General features: G+C 35.1%; 1 protein-coding gene across 1 annotated transcript in view; it reads left to right on the top strand.

Annotated features, from left to right (window-relative positions):
* Window positions 1–20381, top strand: part of MMP16 (matrix metallopeptidase 16) — a 188151-nt gene that overhangs the window by 115275 nt on the left and 52495 nt on the right. The window contains exons 6-7 of the mRNA XM_021386792.1: window positions 16000–16161; window positions 18965–19182. Coding sequence (XP_021242467.1) covers window positions 16000–16161; window positions 18965–19182 — 380 coding nt within the window. The remainder of the gene's footprint in view (window positions 1–15999; window positions 16162–18964; window positions 19183–20381) is intronic.

Raw genomic sequence — 20381 nt, 5'->3', positions numbered from 1 at the left:
ATTGTGTAGTTGTTAAGCCTCAGAGCCAGTATTGTCTTCCTCCTCTATTCTCCAAGTTACTGCAGCATGATAGACCATGTACATTTTCAAGGTCTTATAAATAAGATGCTTTCCCCTATAATAAGACAAGTAATTATCTGTTTCTACTTATATTCTTCGTATTTTTTTTTTTATTTTGAGCAGCATTCTTTATAAATCTGTGGAAATTTTAAATAATGTCTGATGAGCTTAGCCATTTGCTACTGGGAAAAAATGGACGATGTATTTCAGCAACAATACAGTTATGAATAGGACTTATCTTGCAGCTCTGCCTTGTTAGTAATATATAGTAATAGAATAAAAATTTAGTAGGCAAGTTTTCCTATGTTTATTTCAAAAATGCCAATTGAAAACAAATATACACTTTTTATAGTACTCACTAGATTTAATTGGATTGCCCCATTCCAATGAGTGAAGGTTGCTTATGATCCTATGATAAAACTGTTGAGAAAGAGATGAGTCAACATCAGATCTAAGAGGTCCTCATAATCCTTGGCAGCCCTAGCCCATCAAAGTGAGTTTCCTAATTAAAAACTGCTCAGAATCTCCATTTGGCAGGTGGTGGCAGGAAATTTCCTTTCTTCACCTGGGAGTGTTTGAAAACATTTTTGCTATCTGTCAGAAGGTAAAAGGCTCTAACTTAAGCCATACGCTCCTGCTTCTACTTTAAAAATTGCATTGGTGTATGAAAATTGATTTTAGATTTGTCTGGCTAAATGCACTTAAGCTCTTTTTAAAGCAGTTATTTTTTCTGGGAAACACTGAATGAATCTAAACCTATTTAAGGGGGTGTTAAACCTGTTTGAATGGAGAGCACATACTTCTAACTAGATTAATTTAAGATTGACCTACTTACACATGTGTAGCTTTTTAAAACAGAGTAAGATTTAGAAGTAGCTCTTGGGGAAAACAAGGTTGTCTTGAGAGCTTAAGCTTCAAGCAGATTAGACATGATGCTTAATGTACCATTTGCTGACGAAAATCTGACTGTAGAAGTATGTCTTTCAGTGGCAGAAAATACTTGGCAAAATGCAGGTATAAGCTCTCAGTATATCAGTAGAGTTAGTCTGATATTCTTATCCTCATATAAATGAAGATATTTCCCTGCTGAAAAAGACCTGGGGGTACTGGTGAATGGGAAGCTGGACATGAGCCAGCAATGTGCCCTCGCAGCCCAGAAAGCCAACCGTATCCTGTGCTGCATCAAAATAATTGTGGCCAGCAGGGTGAGGGAGGTGATCCTGCCCCTCTGCTCTGCTGAGGCCTCACCTGGTGTACTGTGTCCAGATGTGGAGTCCTCAGTATAGGAGAGATATAGACCTATTGGAGCGCATCCAGAGGAGGGCCGCATAAACTGTCCGAGAGATGGAACGCCTCTCCTATGAGGACAGGCTGAGAGAGCTGGGGCTGTTCAGCCTGTAGAAGAGAAGACTCTGAGGCGACCTGATAGCAGCCTCTTAATATCTTAAGGGGAGCTACAGGAAAGAAGGGGACAAACTCTTTAGTAGGATCTGTGGTGATAGGACAAGGAAAAATGGCTTCAAGCTCAGGGAAGGTAGATTTAGGTTGGATATAAGGAAAAAATCTTTTACAGTGAGAGTGTTAAGGCACTGGAACAGGTTGTCCAGTGATGTGGTTGATGTCCCATCCCTGGAGACTTTCAAGATAAGGCTGGATCAGGCCCTGGGCAACCTGATCTAGCTGTGGTGTCCGTGCAGGGGGGTTGGACTAGATGGCCCTCAAAGGTCCCTTCCAACTCTAAGGATTCTATGATTCTATGATTCTGTAACTGCAAAAGAAATAGAAATGAAGGTTACATGCATACTTTTTTGTCTGTAGTAAACTTATTGTGGCAGCTACTACACAGTATTGCAGTTCTGAAGAAACCAGTCTTCTATCAAAACAAAAGAATACAAAGCAAAACAAGAAAACAACAGCAACAAAAAAACGATTGATGAACTTCCATTACAGCAAGTCAAATACTTTTTACAGAGGTAGTAGATGATTTTAGTGTTCATTTGCTTTTAAATTTTGAGGAGAATATGTTTGCTGAGTGCTAATACTCATATGAGATACTTGGAACTTTATATACTTTAATCTGCTTTAGAAAAAATAAATATAAAAGTCTTTTCAAGGATTTTGTAATTTGTGGCTAACTCTGTGGTACTCCAAATTCAGCAAGTTTTGCAGACTTGAAAATAAAACAAAAAAAAGCCTACCACTTTCTACCAAGCAACTGATAGTTCTTTCATTTTGCCAGGAAATAAGTTTTTGGGAGGCCATGCAGACACAGTATCTAGTGTAAGATACTTGGACTCTAGTTAGTATGTAGATTCTGCTGTGTTCTGCTGTGAGCTTTGTGTTGGCAGCCAAGAAAAATTTATGAAAATCCTGATCTCTGAACTGCATAGATCAACTTGTAGTAAATTTCTTTTGGCTGCCAGTGGGGTTGTCACAGTGCAGCAGATATATGCTGCTGGAAATATGAACCAGTGGAGTTGTGAAAACTACATCTCCTAAGGGAGCTCTGTGTCTCAAACAATGCACGTTATATGCAATGGTTAGATATGAAGCAAGCTGTGCATTTCACATTAAAGGAAACTCTATTAAAACCTTAGCACTGCTTTCATAGCTCTCTTGCTTAATTGATTATATATATTTTAAAAAAGTTTTATTTTTATTGTATTTGATCTGCAGTCAGACAGTGTGACCCAGCAGTCATTGCATGCTTATTTTTCATTTATATACTAGGATAAATATGTAAAAGCTGATTGTCTTTGATTTTTTTTGTGTGTCATACTTGTGTATATATTTTTCAACACAGAATTGAATTCCCAGAAAATATCCTACTTGTTAATGTGGCTGTTAACTGATATCTAGGGAAGTGAATAAGAGCAGAGCAAGCATATGGCAACAAAATACTAGCACATACATGCCTAGCTTCCAGCAATCTGTGGCTCATTGAATTTCTGAGCCAGAGGCCGTATTTTTGTGTTTAATAGCCTTTGAGGGATTTTCTTTCATGAACTGGTGTAATCTGTTTTTGAACCTGTGTAAGCATTTAGTATCCACAACATCCTGTGGCAATGCGTTCTATAGCTTAAACAGATATGAAAAAACTATCTCTTCCTGAATTTTGAACCTACCATTAACAAATTTACTTTAGGTACACTGATACTTATCTTGTGAAGAAGTAGTTTCCTAATCATGTTATCCATGCCGTTAATATTTTTTTGGACCCCTATCATATCTTGTTTTCAAGATAAAAAGAACTCGCTTTATTTGTTTATATGTTTTTGTAAGGTTAAAGAAACCCAATTCTGTTTTAAACTGAATCTATTTCAGTGCAAAATGAGAGAATGAGCAGTATTATAAATTAGTTGGCAAAAAGCAACTATTACGTTTATAGTATTTCACAATGATGAAAGTGCCAAGATAATATTTAAAAGAAAGTTGCAAGCTGCAGATGAGTGGAGTAACTGCTGGTTCTTTTCATTTCACCATTCCCCTTGATATCCGGGAGTCAACACATACACAGATAATGCTTTCTCTTGCTAAACCACAAGGCTTTCATTATTCATAGAGCAAACCAGACATTCCCTAGTTGTAAGTGCATCTTGTGCTGTTAGGACTTAATGGGGTACTCTGTCCTCAAGCTTCCCATACGTTACCTGGGTGTGCTTGGTATGCATTCACTCACCTGTTGTTCCATGTCCAGTTACCCCAAGATCTTACCATAGAATGGTATCTTTGAAACATGCCGTGTGCAATTAAAAGTATCACTGTGGTATGCAGAGCTATGAATGTAGAGCTGCGCTCAGGAACAGAAAGACCCCTTCTGTTCTTGAAGAGGTGGAAAATGCTTTAAAAGACAACCGTAAGTGGCCATGGGTAGCTTGTGAGTACTCAGTCACTGGACATAGGACTGTACAGTCAAGTTAAGCTGATCTGATAGACCCCCTGTACTTGCTGGAAGCCAAATGTTGGAAAATACTAATCATTGGAAAAGTAATGAGCTCATTTTTTATTCTTGTCATTAACTTACGTACTTACTTGATGGTGGTGGTGGTTTTTCCTTTGTTTTTACTTTCATAGAACACCCATCTTTGAAAAAAGCACTTTCATTTATACGTCATTAAAAGGGAAACTCGGTGACTGAAGGACATCTTGTGTACATACCCAGCCCAGTGTTCTGGATGTGTTTAGTTGGCTGCTTTTAATATAGCTCGGGGGCTGTCAGCGTAATATTATGCTCTCAGCTTCCTTCTTGGACTAAAATTTCCAAGTGCACCATTATGCAAAACAAAAGAGAGGCTGAGGAGCATGTCAAGGAGATGGTCTTTGCAGTACTCTTAATTAAAGCAATGGAAATGTAGACTGTTAAGCACATCTTACACTATGCTTTGAGTATCTGCAGATGCAAGGTGGTCTTTACACTGTGGCTTAATGGCCAGACAGAAAGAGTCATGATGCAAACAGTAAGACAAAATGCCAGTGTAACCAAATCTGCTTAGTTATATATTGCTTCCATCATGGTGGAGGCAAATGGAAACCATTGCAAAGCCATGTGGACTAGGTAGAGAAGCTGCAAACTCAGTTATCCATCTAAACTTCAATTGGAGGTTGTTTCCCACATACCAGGGCCAGCAGAACAAACTGCTTGGAATTGTCATCTGCCTCTTTTTGATATCAGCCAGCTTGAAACCGCTAATGAAAAGTGTTAAAATTAAACTGGCAGACTTTGCTTAGAAATAAATGATGAAATTTCACATTGTCTGTTATGTCAATTTTATTGCCAAGGAAACATTTAGCTGACAGGAAGAGCAAACTCTTGCAGACAATTTTGTAACTATTGCAGCTACATTCAAAGAAAAGGGACCGAGCATGTCATTATTATTATGAGTTGTTTTTTTATTTTTTCTTTTTTTCAAAGAGGTCTTTGTCTCTAATATACGACTACATAATAATGAAGATTAGACGTTATTAGTGTCTTCCCAAGCTGGATTCACTGGACCAGACACCTGTATTATTATGTTAAGAATAATGAGCTATTATGGGGAATTTATTTGAAAAAGTTCGTTGAAATTAAAAATATGTTGAAGCTAATGATAGTTCCATGATGACGATTATTTTTTTTCTTCAGTGTGCTACAAAAGGTCATTGTCAAGGATGGTTTTTCAGGCAGATGAATGTATTTTGAATGAGTACATATATAATATGTGGGTCAGCCTCCTCATAATTGTTTTCATAACCACATACCTCCTCACACATGGTTTCTGAGTGGGAACTACTAGGAAAAATAAAAATAGTTAAAAAAAAGATTACTTGCAAGTAAAGCTTTTGAAAATCTATACTCTTAAACACACAAATAAATTGCCATACATAGATTTAAAAAAAAAAAAAAGCTTAAAATTACATTTTTATCAATTTGAGATAGTAGTAGAAATAATTTAGGAAAGAGAATTATTTGTGACCCTCAAATTGTCTGACCAAACAGAAAGTTCTGTTATTTGAAGGAAGCATTGGGCTTGGCACCCCAATTCTCATGTGATCCATGGAAACGTTTTCTCCAAGACAGCAGCTTTAGGAAATTTGATTTTTTCCCCACAGAGGTTCTATAGGATATGAATACTGTGCTGACTCCTCCTCTTCCCTACATTTTCGGGGTTAAATGGAATTTGAAAAATCACATTCCTAATTACCATGGAAAATGTCATATTTACCTGAGAGAATGAGACAGGAACTTTATAATAAAAATATATTTCTTTATCTATTAGGCAAAGTATTCACAGATTGCGGTTGCAAAAGTAGAATGTAAGCTCGTCCTAAAATATAAGGAGATCTCATATATAAATTTATAAAAATAATGTATGATTTTCTAGTGAAAGACTTTCACGTGTCTATGTTCTCCAATCCAGAGACTAATTCATGCTTTACCTTGACAATTCTTCACTTCTTCAAAATGTTCAAATCATATGGTCTTGAGGCCTTTTTTTCTTTTTTTTTTTTTTCTTAAATCTATATTTAGACTTCATAAGAGGCTTGGGTTTCAAAAAATGCTGAGCAAGTAACACCGGTACCTGGCAATATTTACAGCTAAAATATCTGGTTGGGAAAAAGATGAAAACAGAAAGATCAAAAAGAATGAGTTAAATTAACAGAACAAGATTGATTTGTGCAAAATGTTTTGTTGTAGCAGACAGGTTTAAGTCTCTAGCATAAGTAAATGATGAATGTTTCCTGATTTTGTTCACAGAACAATTAAATCTGTAACTTGTACTTTTATAATTAATGTTTTGCCATGGGCTTAAATGAAAAAAACCTAAGTTAGAAGCCTTCAGCGGACGGGAATCAATCTGATCTAAAGTTGGTGTTCATGTCTGAGTTAATCTCATGGAGTCCCTTTGTAGTAAGAGGAGAGAGATATTGCCTGCAGTGTTGAAACCATGCAATTTCAGACGAGGAGAACTGAAATGATAACTAATTTCAAATAGCACCAGTTGGGGTACAAATAAAACTCTCTCCGCAGCAGAAATGCTTGATTTGGGAACGGTTCAGTATTACACTCAGAGAAGGTGGTTACCAGCGTGCCCTCTCCTGTGGTGGGACAACAAACACTCTCCTGTTAGTCTAAATTTGGTAACATGCAAAAGAATTGCCCTGCCTATATTTTGAATGTGTTGCTGGTAATATTGTAATATGTAAACATATATTTACTTTCCTTTACTATAAGAATAATACATAGCTCCTTTCTACTGATGCAGTTTGAGAACTGGTGCAAAGTAGGAGGACTTGAGACAATCACCGTATACTCAGAAAACTGAAGTTATGGAAGTAATATTGCACAGGATTAATGCTGCTAGTTTCACTCCATCTAACAGTTCTAGAAGCAGCAGTAAAAATATTATAGCCTAAGCTTCAGAAAGATCTAACAGCTGCAGTATATACCAACAGGCAGTTCTTGTCTGGTTTGTGTTCTTAATGACCACTTGTATTACTAATCGGTCTGGCCATGGTGGCTGCACAGGGGGAAGGTAATGGTTCCAGACCTGCTTGAGTGCAGGATGTGGTAGAGCAGCTGTGGGACCAGTGTCTTGAGTCTAGCTGAGCTCTTTAGAAACAGGAGGGAAACTGTGCTGGGACAGATGGCCACGGTCAAGCTTTGGCCCATCTATCATCCCTGTGTTCAAGCCTCTCCAGCACCTCTGAAAGGTTTAATCCTGGAAACTGCCCTGCACAGCAAGCTTTGAGGCATCTCCATGCTGATGGCAAGGCTCACTGAGGCCAAAGTGACACCATTCTCCAAGTGCCTCAGATGTTGCTCTATCTAAAGTAAACCAAACAGGTATATAGGTATATTCATGGAGAAGAGCACATTTATCCAATAGATAATAACATTTCATATGAGTAAATTTTAACAAAGTAAAAGATTTGTCTTTCTGTCACTTTTTCCATTTTTATGATCTCCAGGTTAACATTGCCTCAATTTAAAATATGATATATGCTTCGATAAAGTTTCCCTTTGAAGTCTACAGCCTTCTCAGAAAACATATCTGCTTCTCAGATCAGAGAATTTTTAATGATTTTTTCCTTCTACTAATCACTTTGCCAATTAAGATTCTAAAATCCGAGTTCTGTCATCATCTGACCAAGAAAAAGAAAAACAGACAATTCTATCATGATTTTTTTTTTTGCATATGCTTAAACAAGTAAAATAACAGTGAACTGTTCACATAAAATTCCCAAATAAATATGCAATGCTATGTCACTTCATCTTTAAAAAAAATCTGAAGGTCATATGGATGTGTTAGGCAGGGTAGGAATAATAACCTGTTTTTGATTGCTTTAGTGTGAATTAAATTAGAGGATAATATAATTGCTCTCAGTAGTTTTAACTGAAACTGGGTAAAAAACTATCTCTGCAGAGAGCTGACACAGCCATTATATATAAATTAAATTCTACATCCTCCTATTCTGGTGATTTCAGTGATCTGTTGGACCCTTGCAGATTTCTGCCCCATGGCAAGTTGCATCTATTGTGAATATTGACAGCATGACTTTGACCTTCCTTCTAGTAATTACACATATTTTTCTTTGTAGTAGGATGCATGGAACGTTAGAGGAAATGGAGAATAAAAGAGTATCCCTTCAATGCAAAAGCAGACACAGCGTTAACATGCCATCACTTTAGCTGGGAGGCTTTAAGTCAAAATCTACATTTTGTATATAAATGTATATAATATACATTGTTGTTGTTAGAGGCAAGGATTTGATTTTAACAGGGACTCAATCATAATTAAATTCCTTTTATTTTTATCCTCACCTACTCAGTGGATTTTATCCTCTACCAATCAGTGGTAGAAAGTTGTCCACATGAATGACCCTCAAGGACAGGACAATGGAAGAAGCTGAAAAATGTGATACATGCTCTTGTACATACCTTGCACATATCCAAACCTTTGGTCTCAGCACTTGTTCTTACAGCCTTCAGAAAAGAGTTAGCTTATTGTTCCCACAGCAACAACTAAAAACAGAAAAAAAAGAGAAGACAGTGAAGATTATTAATAGATAAAATTACTACAGTATTAGCAGCATTGAGACCACTGGGAAAATAGAGTAAATGTTATTTAGCAACCTCATCATTTTCGTAGTGTTACAAGAATAACCATTGTCTTTTCAAACACTTTTACTGGTGTGAACTCGATGAATGAAGTTGATTTATGAAGATTTTTTCCAGCAAATCGCAAAATTCCAATATAATTTTAATGTGATTATTTAAAAAAATTAGTATCTAAAGATATACTAATATACTAAATATAAACTAATATACTAAAAATTAGTATCTAAAGATACTAGTGAGCACACGCAAAATAGAACTTCAGTCTGCTAACTGGTATTGCTTCATTACTGTCTGAATGCAAATGTCATCTGACAAAAGTATAAAAATGCAGTAGTGTATCTGCATGCTGAAGAAGTTAGTCGCAGGAGACAGATGGAAATTAATCCCAGGAGATATAGATTCAGCATAAGTGTAGATGTTATTAGTATTTTAGGTTCACTGTCACAGCAGAGTTTCCTCAAAGCCTGAAATAAAGCCCTAAACTTCATATCTGCAGAAAAAAAACGCACATATATTACACCTTTCTGAGGAACACTATGCTCTTGTGCCTTCCTTACCTCCCCAAGGATAATTCCCAGCTGCTTGACTTTTCCATTTTTGGAGAAGTTGGCATTGATTCATGAGTCAGAATAATTTGTGAGGTACTTAATTCTACCCATTTCAAGCTATTTACTAGACAGTTGTACAATGTAAATATGTATGGGAGCTGCTCTGAAAGTAGTGCCTCCTATTTTATGTTGGCCCATGATGTCAGAGGCAGATGTTGGTGGTATGACAGTAGAGGTTGAACCTTCTCATCAGTATTCCATGACATGTTGTTGCTGTATGACAGATGGCAGCACAGGGGCAATCTGACCAAATGGCGTCTGACAGGAAAGCAAAGGTGTGTCAATGAATTCCTCCATGTGGAAAAAATGGCACCCATTGACTTTTATCAGTGCTTTCTGAAGATTTATGAAAACCAAACAGTGGCTGCTAACACAATGAGACAGTGGGTGGTGTGTTTCAGCAGTGGCAACAGCAGCAGTGGTTCACCTGTGCTGGTCCAGATGTTTACGAGCGTGGCATGCAGGCTCTTGTTCATGGCTGATGAAAATGCGTAGCTAATGGTGACTATGTTGAAAGATAGTGTTTTGTAGCTGAGAATTTCCTCTATCAAATAGTGCATTTTTGCTTTTTTCTATCTGTCAAAGTTTCCATGGAAATAAACAGAGGGCATTACTTTCAGAGCAACCTAAGTAGACTATAAGTAATAAAGAAGAAATTCTTACCTTCTGCATGTCTTGCCTTCTGAAGCAGAGGCTGATCTGTATTATAAAAGAATGTGGGCTCCATTCAGAGAAGATACTGGTCTGGCTCCTGACTATATTATGCCCACAGTATGCAGAACTAGTGCAATGCTGCCTGAAAGATCATATACAACTCACATGTCCTTAACTAATCTCAGCAATGACCACTGACTGAGTCACTAAGACAGTCCTACCTACAGGAATGTTCCCTTGCCAGATTACAAACAAGTGTGTTTAAATTTCACACTAATTTCTTGATCTGTTTAAAATAGAATATTTTTAAAAGAAATATACACATGTGGGTGTAGGTATACTTAATTATACCCAGAATATATTAGTACATGCTTTGTGTATACTGAACTGCTTGTTTCTAAATTACTTATATCAGGAAATCAATTTGCAAATGCTTTGATATACGTATTAGTATTTATAATAACAAAGTGAAAGTAATACATTTGTATATCACTCACTTTTATCTCAGTGGAAAAATGGCTAACTGGGTAGATGTTAAAAAACACCATTGTTGAAAACACACTGTGTGCACAAAATAAGTACATTAAATCCATATAGAAATTGAATACACTGTATAATATATATTTAAAAAACAAAAAAAAAAAAAACAAAAAAAAAAAGAAAAGAAAAGTTTTACTCTTCTCAAAGATACTTCATCATCTTGGCTCTTCCTTTTTGCAAAAAATTCTTCCCCACATAATCATAAAACTAGTGATTTTCAATGTCTGATAAAAGTTTGAGATAACATCAAGCAATGGCTTATAATGTTTTAGGCTGTGGCACTTTTATTTGAGTAAGAGTATGCCTATGATTTATATTTAGGATCATGTGTACTTTCTATATAGCATACTTATACTGTGTTTATGTTAGTGCATAGATAATGTATATGTTGTATTGCAATAAGGTCACAGAGAAAAAGAATCTTCTTTTATCACTGACTGTTGAAATATCACATTCAAAATTATGTGCTGTCTGAAAATAATAACAAAGATATACAACTTCAATTTTTCTGTATGCTATGTACTGTTAGAATCTTATTCACAATTTTGCAGCTTTTCAGCAAGTTAGGATTAGCAGCTTTTGTTTAGTGAGTCAATGGTATGAATTAAGAAAATAATGGAAATACAAAGTGTACATACTTCAGACAAGTTCATGGGCAGCACGTGGAATATTTTCCGATGAACTGCAAAGTTGATTTTGAGGTACTGCCTTGTTCATAGTAGATCTGTAACAGAAATACAGATGAACATTTCAGATTCATGTGGTTTTAGTCTGAAATCTTCTATCTGCATCATGTGAAAAATGAAGTAGAATAATCTTTGTAAAAATAACCAAAACAGTGATTGTGCTTTTATAAAATATTTTTGTAGTTTTCCAATTTGTTTCTCATTTGAAATTCAGCTTCTAGATTCTTTCTGTATTTCTCTGGATATGGAACTCTTCAAAATTCAGTTTACATGGCATTTAAACCTCTGAGATCTCTTGACCTCACAGTGAATTGTAGCAGTTACTGTCACATGCCAAGAAGAACCAAGTAACAAACCCTGGGGTGTCATTTAGTGCTACATCAAAAAGATGACCAAGTGATGAATCTAAGGATTGCTAAGCCACTAGGGCATTACTTTTCTAAATTAAGCTCATACACCAATTAAAACAGGAAATAATGTCTCCAGAACTCATATTTATTTATAGCTTGTTGTGAACAAACATTAGCTTTTTTTTCTCACTGTAGACATGAAAAATAGTATATATATTAGGTACAGAAAAAGATTTCTCCATACACCGTGCTCCACAGTGTTGGCTGTTGAATATTTGATATATTAATACATATTTATATTCTCAAGTTTGGGCAGTGATTGTAAAGTCAGACAGATTTAGTGCCTAAAATAGTTTATAGCCTCAGAGAAAAGTGTCAGTATAAAAATAATCATTTTTGCCTTAGTTCCTTACACACAGTATTTTTTCCTTGTGAAATCAAACCTGAGATAAAATAAGAAAAACAATCACAATCTGTTGAGCCTATACCTTGTCTATTCTAAATCCTTATACTAATAACATAAGAACAGAGATGCAGACATTTCATACAAAATATATTTTGAAATATTTCTCTACTATCCTGTAGATAAATATAACAAGATGTAACTGAGACTATCACAATGAATATTCACCACTGTATATCCTGAAGTGGCAACTTTTAGTTTAAAAGCCATCATAGCTGTGTGTAGTTTGAATCTGTTACTCATGACTTTTTAAAGTTTTTGAGACGGTGCTTCATTTTGACAAGTAGACTGAAATATATGTTTTTACATGGATAATGTATATAGATATACAGAATCATGTGGGACTCTCTCTTTCAATGAGAGGGACTGAAAATGTTTAAAAAAGATACCTAATGTCAATACAGTAACAAAGTTAGCCAGAGCTGGTATGAATAGTTACTTACCTGTACACTTCGTCTTTCTCTGAACACTGACCAAGGAACTGTATCTGTTATCTACCTTGCAGTCACTAGTACACTTCTATGCAGTCTGGAGAGAAAGAAGGAGCACTCTCAGTGGTAATAGTAACACTGTGGTGCTCAAGGCAAGTCTGCTCTCAACATCAAAGGGGGTCTGAGTAATTATTGCTGAACTGTAGAAATCTGATTATATACAAGAGACAAAGGATAGAAACTATGGCAGTAGTGAGCCTTACCTGCAATGGTCTCACGCAACACATCTTGAACTGGTTTAAACCTCAGTTTCAACTGCACTGAGTTATTTGGGTCAGTTTAAACTCAGGATGCCCTGGAGACAATCACGACTCTTGATGGAAATTATTATGAATAATGGGTCTATTTGACTATAAGTAGAGAATATGTTCCCTGTTAAATTACTCTGTCACCCCAGGCAAGAATATTATTCTCCCAGCTTTTTCCTGTGACCTTCTTCCTTTCCTCCGTATGTGCTTCCTCCAAAGGCTGCTCTTTCTCTGGTTTACCTCGTTTTATAGTTTCCCTGATGTCCACAAGTTGCATTGCAGAAGACAAAAATTATCACAGTCCCTTTTTCCCTTTTGGGTTTAGACTTTAACTAAGTCATGGGGGGGTGGGAGGGGATGGAGCAGATGCTGAATATTTATTATTTTATTCTTGCATAGTTATCCCACCCAAAAGAATTAGGAAGATGGATAAATGGCCACCCCTCGTGTAACACCTGTTCTGTGACATTGTCCCATTGTCGCTTAGAAGTACTTTGAGGAGGTGCTTTGCCATACAAACATTATACATTGTCCTGTAAGGAACATATGCTGGTAGATTACAGTGTGTTTTATTTATTTCCCTTTCACTATGTAATTCAAGGTACCTCAAGGTCAGCATGGAACAAGATACAGGAATTCCTGGAGATCTATGTAAGGACAGAGTCATGACTGAGAACCAAAGAATGTATTGAACGTTCATGCATTGCATCACTGGCGCAATTAGAGAGAAGAAGTAAACTCTTCCAAGGCTATTTTATTGTGTGATTTTGTGAAATTTTAGAAATTGTTATAAGTTCACATACCAGTCCCTCATATCAAACAGTAGAGTTGAATGCCACGTGTAAAACACTCTTTAATTTATTGACACTGACCAGCCTAACCTTGTGGTAGAATCAAATATTATCAATTTGAAACTATATGAAAATGGTTCAATAAATACTGTGTGCAACATGTTACTTTAATTACTGATACAGCAACTTAGACATGTTAATATTCTTAATTATGATGATAGAAGCCGAGGTCAAGGAGGAAATTAGCTTTTCGCTATACATGATGAGTAAAAAGGAGTTCAATTTTACATATACAATTTAATGCCACAGAAAGAACTAATTCATTCTAATAAACTTGTGTTGAAACTCTAACTTTCATAAAATGCAGAAAATAATTGTGAGCCTTGTCATAATATAATGGTTATAGCACAGTAACATCTTCTTCCTTCATGTCTTTTCATCTTAAGTTATCATTATTAAGGGATTTTAATTATTCCATTATGAGTGAATGAAAACCTTTACAGAATTGCTCCTGTGTATCACTTTTAATGCTGAGGTTAACTACAGAAGCTGTGGATTATTCATGTGAGATAATGTCAAGATCAGTTTTGACAGGATATAGAAGGGCAAATTCAGGTATCAAAAACATTCCTGACAAGACCAGTCAAGCTCCTCAAACCTATTACAACAGCGTGCTCAATATCTGCTTTGCTATATAAAGAAGTACATCCAGTATATATAGATAGTTGAGAAGGTATTTAATCTGAAAAGTACATCATTATAAATGATAGGATAGACTCTTCTCATTTATGAATGCATATTATGTTATATTAATTTTTGCAAGACATGATTTTTTTTTCTGCACTGTTACACTGATAAAAGAACATAAGCATTTAGTTTTCATGTTTCTGATCAAGAATCAGAAAGACATGAAAAGACTGTCAACTAAGAACAGTTTTAGCTATGACCATTTCCATGCTTTCAATCAAACATTTATTTTACAAACATCAGTATGGTTCCATATATCATGAATACACCTACAGCCAAGTGTTTCTCCTTTAATATGTACCTGGGAGAAACTTTATTTCTTCATGTCAGCAAGAGAAAATGCTTGAAAAATTGAAATGCTGTCAACTATGTCTTCAAAGTTCTGCAAATTGATACATATATATATATATATTTCCTATATCTAATGTTTACTATTATTATTGTATTACAATAGTTCTTAGAATTCCTGTGCTAGCAGTGGAATAACTATCTACCTCCAAAGAATGTATAGAATATAGAATAGGAGTAAATGCTGAATATTTTCTCATCCTTATGTACAGCTCTCTACTAGACCACAGAATAGGCTACTTGACTATTACTTTTTTCACCACTTATAATGGTATTTCATCAAGAAACTACCTACTATGGGTAGGACCCCTTTCGCTTATGTCCAACCTTCTGAAAGTTCAGCATAAGACACACTTCTGAGGAACGAATCTTCCTATCCCTAGTTGATGAAAATGAGCAATATCCTGGATGTGAGCAATCTCCAGGTAACCAGAATCTTTCTCCTGATGTAAAACACTTTTTTTCCAAAGTCTCATTATATTACAGGTTGACTACAGACAGAATCTGTACAAAAGATTCATAGAACAATATGCTGAAGTCATAATGAATAAACAAAATGAATACCATAGATGTTCAACTCTGAAACTTTTATGGTAATAGTTGCACTGACTTTAATTTGTGTTTGCTTCACAGAGTTTTCTCGATGGTAAATCTGGTAACACTTCTAATTTTTTCAATAGCCTGTAATAAAAATTCAATTTGGATTTTTGGAAGGGAAAAATGAAAGTGTGAAATAAGTCTATAACATGAATCTGACATTTTATTGTTTAGATCTATATAAATCAAAAAGTTCTAACATTTAAGAATTTGCAAACACACAATGAAACAAATATGGGCATTCTATTTTGAGAAGGATAGCAAGATGCCCATATTTTCCTCATTGAGATTTCAGTTATGGTGATTCAGAAGTGAACAACATGCATAAATAATCAGCAGGGGCCTGACTGCAAGCATTTGAATGACTAAGTTCCCTATAGGGTTTGTCCCACATAGGTAGTCCCCAGTTTATAAAGGTAACTATGCACAGCAGGAATATTTACCTTTTGAACTGTATCTTGATGCAGGCATTTTTACTTAGGCTAATTACACCATAAACCTATGTCTAAAATTGTACACAAGCCTAGATGCCAGCTATGGCAATTGAACACTGTCCTATGTGCATCAGTTAAATAAATAAACATACTTATGGTATCCATAAGTGTATCATATATAATATGTAACAACTATAGTTACCTCATTAAAAAAAAAAATGTTCCCTTTGCTGCCACTTTACCTTCATGATTTGTTTTTAAGTATCAGTCAGTAAAATTCAAATTCACTGAAAATGTCTTTCAAGTGAAGAATCCTCCTCTTGTGTTATTTCTTTTACTATGCTTACAGTTTCAAAGATGGTTTCCCTTTCTTCTCTCCATAGGAAATGATCTGTTTCTAGTTGCTGTGCATGAACTGGGACATGCTCTGGGCTTGGAGCACTCCAATGATCCCACTGCAATTATGGCTCCATTTTATCAGTACATGGAAACTGACAACTTCAAACTACCTAATGATGATTTACAGGGCATCCAGAAGATATATGGTATGTTTTAATTAGGAAACTTAACATTGTCACTTAAGAATGTGTTTGAGAACCTCCTGTTCACACCATCTCTCTAAAAAAAAAAAAATTGTTGGGGCAGACTCTGCCACTTGTTATCCCAAATGCTTTCTTGCTGTGAAGACCTAAGATTATTGTGAAGTTCTTTTACTTGGTTTCTCACTGTTCACAATTTGCACTCAAATTTGCACTCAGTTGAAATGGTAATCTTAAACATTCTAAAAGAACATAAAGAAAATATCTGCAAAAGGATCCTGACCTTTTAAAATATTAAGACATGCAAGCTTTAACCATAGTGAGCTTATTTCCATAGCACTCAAAACTAATATTGCAGTATGATTAACTACTTCTTAGTTATCAAATTATTGGTTATGATATTAAACAGTTCCCTGAATAGATCAATTTTGAGGTCCCAGAAAACCCTTCCTTGTTATAAGTATACAAATGAATTCTGCATGAACTTAAGAAGGCGAAGTAACTGAAAATTGTAAACCAAACCAAAACTTTTTTCTACCTATGGCCGAACCTAAAATTAATTCCTGCATTATTGTTGTTTACATTTCCAAAGCTGTAGCTTCATTTCTGATTTTAAAGACTCTGATTCTGTAGACATTTGTTGAACAGTTGGAGGGTTTATTATGTTGTTTGATTTGTTTTTTTCTTAATATACATTTTCTCTTTCCTACAATGAAAAAACTGTTCTGTCTCTATCTATATTGAGATATCTGTATCTATTTATGCCATGCATCCAGTATGTATATTTTGAACTTGCCTTGTTTAATATTCTCCAATTCATTTTGTATCAGATTTAATTTTGTGCTCATGGTTATTTTCAGTTTAGAAGATAAACTGAATATTATTAGGGCCATTCCTTGCTTATCTTTACTGCTACAAAGGATACCTATGTTGGTGGAGAATTCCTGTACTGCTAATTAGAACTTTCCTGCCACTATTTTATATTTTATGTTAACAAGCTTTTTAAATATCATATTAGCAAGCACTGATATATGCTTTCATAAAGCTGAAATAGTAGTTTCAAAATGATAGGCTTACCAAGTTTTTTTTTTTGTTTTTTTTTTGTTTTTTTTCCTGTGTGATTAGCTAAAAGGAAGGTTGTTTCTCATGACCTCTTAAGTTGGTAGTCTAGACTTAAAGGCTAGACAACAATACTTTGCCAAAAACTAACTGCTAACCTCTAACAGCTGTGGACTATACATTACAAGAAGTGTATTACCCCTGGGAAGTAATATCTGACATCACTAGCAAATAGCATATGAAAACTTTGGTTTGAGGTTACAGTCTTTCCATCGTGTGCTACTGTACACTGATTCCTTTGCTCCCTTTAAAGTCAAAAGATGATTGGAAATCATATGCCACAATAAAAATGTCATGCCTATTAAAATAATTACTTTGATCTGCAATATTCCTCAAAACACCACTATTAATTGTAAATTATAAGTGTCACAAACTTTAGAACTGTAAATGCCTTATTAAATTGAATGACAACCAATTGGGGAGTTTACCATTTCCTGATATAGTCAATATTTTTTCTCTAGAAACTATCCTTATTTTCAATAAAAATCAGAAATTCAAAGGACATTTATGCAGTTTTAGTGTTCTCTTACTGTTCAAATGTCTTTCTGAACCTGATCGTGCAAATAATGTTTATATTTTAAAATAAAAATTGATTGTGTATTTAAATGATTTGAAGACAGAGCTAAATAGAATGAGCCAAATTAGCATGTTCATCTTGTTTCAAGAAATACCACTGTTCCAGTGGAAACTTGCTATGTCTTTATACATTGAAAACATGAGTAAATGTAGTAATATATGTAGAAAGGGAAAGACATGTTGAATTGCAAGTAAACTAGTATGCCATTAGGATTATAAAAAGCATCTGCCTAGGAACACAATTTGACTTTTGAACAGAGAAATTATGAGTGGGATAGTTATTTTATCTGCCATCAATCCCTGTATATTATGAACAAAAATGTGTTTGCAAGAAGAAAGACGTTTTTAAAATACTATACAATTAGTTTTTCCTTTTAGTTATTTTCAATTTGTTCTCATAAATTCTTTTAATTACTAGGTGTCTTGCTTTGTTAAACTCACTGACAAATGCAAATTTAAAATAAGATATCGTTAATTCAATTTTGAAGAAAATTTGTGAATTAGAGTCTTTGTTTATGTGGATGCCTATGATTTGAAGTCCAGTTTCAAAACATTTAGACATAGCAAGGGATATTGTAGAAAGCTAGGAATATATCCTGAAAAAGCTATTAATATGCCTACAAATTGGGTCAGCAGTAATCGTATAGGCAGATACAGACATATGTTAATTGATAGGTAGAAGTTAAAAAGATGGCTTGAAAACCCATTGATCAAGAATGGTTTGATTAGAAAAGGGTTTTTTCGTTTCATTATTTTATGAAATAGACAGTGATTCGGTCTTAAAAATTCTTGTTCAGATGGTACGCGCAATTAATTACTTTTTATCTGAAATGATGGTGGAATGTGCATCCTTTGCAGATTTTTTGGAAGGATGATACTGAATAGTGAAAAATAATTATTTTCTTCATTAATATCTTGATTCTGTAGTACACCTTCATTATACCCATTAGCAGCACTGGAGAGGTAGGTCACTTTTTCTATTTCCCTTCCACTGCACTGGAGGTTTTACACTGCTTAGGGTTTTTTTTGGTTTTGTTTTTGTTTATTTTTCTGTATTTCTTCTTGGAATGTCACTGGTAGGCATATAAATTGCATCTTGCTGCCATTTTTAAAGGTCCACCTGACAGGATCCCACCACCAACAAGACCTCTGCCAACAGTGCCACCACATCGTTCGATCCCTCCAGCAGACCCACGGAAAAATGACAGACAACCTAAGCCTCCCCGGCCACCGACTGGTGACAAACCTTCCTATCCTGGGGCCAAACCTAACATCTGTGATGGGAACTTCAACACTTTGGCTATTCTTCGCCGGGAAATGTTTGTTTTCAAGGTAGGAGGCTGTGAATTTTTCAGTGTTAAATTAAGTGTCTACATTTCTACTTTTTTTTTAAAGCAAACTCTCATTCACCGTGACTCCACTTTCCCAGCCCTCTCACAGTTTGAAAGTTTGAGAAAGAAATTAAAAAGTAAATATACACACGGCTTAAACATCTAGCAGACGGCTGCTGTAATGTGCTAAATTGGGAAAATACCCATGTCAGCAGAAACTGTAATGCCTCAAAATGTAAAGGCAAATAAATGCTGCATGTTATGAAGAGATAAAAAGCATAACTCAGCTCATAAGTAGGAGGTGGTAAGAATGACTCTGTTGGGAAAACAACCACATCCAGACATACAGTAGATATTGAATGTCTTTAATTCTGTTTTGTTTTTATTTTGCCTGGAGATAAAATTTTAACATTGCAATTGGGTCAGTCATTTAAAAAGGAAATATCGAAATAAAGTCTTTGTCACCAAATTACAAAAATTTTACTTCAGAAGTGTCATTGTCTATTTCCATTCGTATTCTAGCTCTAAGCTGATAAATGTAGTATATGCAACACACTGAACTAAACAAGCTGAACTGAAAAGCAATCTTTTGATAGAAGGTCTTTGCTAAGGCTCATGAACATCAAAGCTATCTTAGGAGGATGATCTATAATATAGTTTCCAGAAAGCATTCAGTGTTGAAGAATAATTACAGAATCCTTATTATTCAGTGTCTTAAAACAATTTGCTGACAGGTATTGCTGTGCAAATGTTCTGGAAACATGCAACAGTATAATCGATTATTTTGAACTACTTGTGTGCCAAATGTGCTTAAGCAGTAGGAAGTGTAGGACCTTTGTTTTGTAAATCTGTGACATGATTCTACATGAATGGATTTCAGTATTTTCTTCTACAATAGTACAAGCACATATGAATTTGTCCTAAAACTTGAAACTCCAAGTCCATTTTTTTTTTTGACCTTTCCAATGGGATCCATTTCCCCCTTACTATGTTTTCTTTTCATATACTTTATTGCTCCAGATAAATCTCTTTAGCAGTACTACCTGGGCTTTTACTGTCTTTAGCAAGAGTACATTCAAAATTATTGAGCTACCTTCACAACTCAATGGGCAGGATTTTTTTTTCCCATGAAGATCTAAGGATTTTTCCATCCCTGGGAATGTCAGCCCTTTTAATTTGGATAGATGTTATATCTTCAAA

The sequence above is a fragment of the Numida meleagris genome, chromosome 2, assembly GCF_002078875.1.
Source record: "Numida meleagris isolate 19003 breed g44 Domestic line chromosome 2, NumMel1.0, whole genome shotgun sequence".
NCBI lineage: Eukaryota > Metazoa > Chordata > Aves > Galliformes > Numididae > Numida > Numida meleagris.
This window is presented reverse-complemented; position numbering and strand designations above follow the sequence as displayed.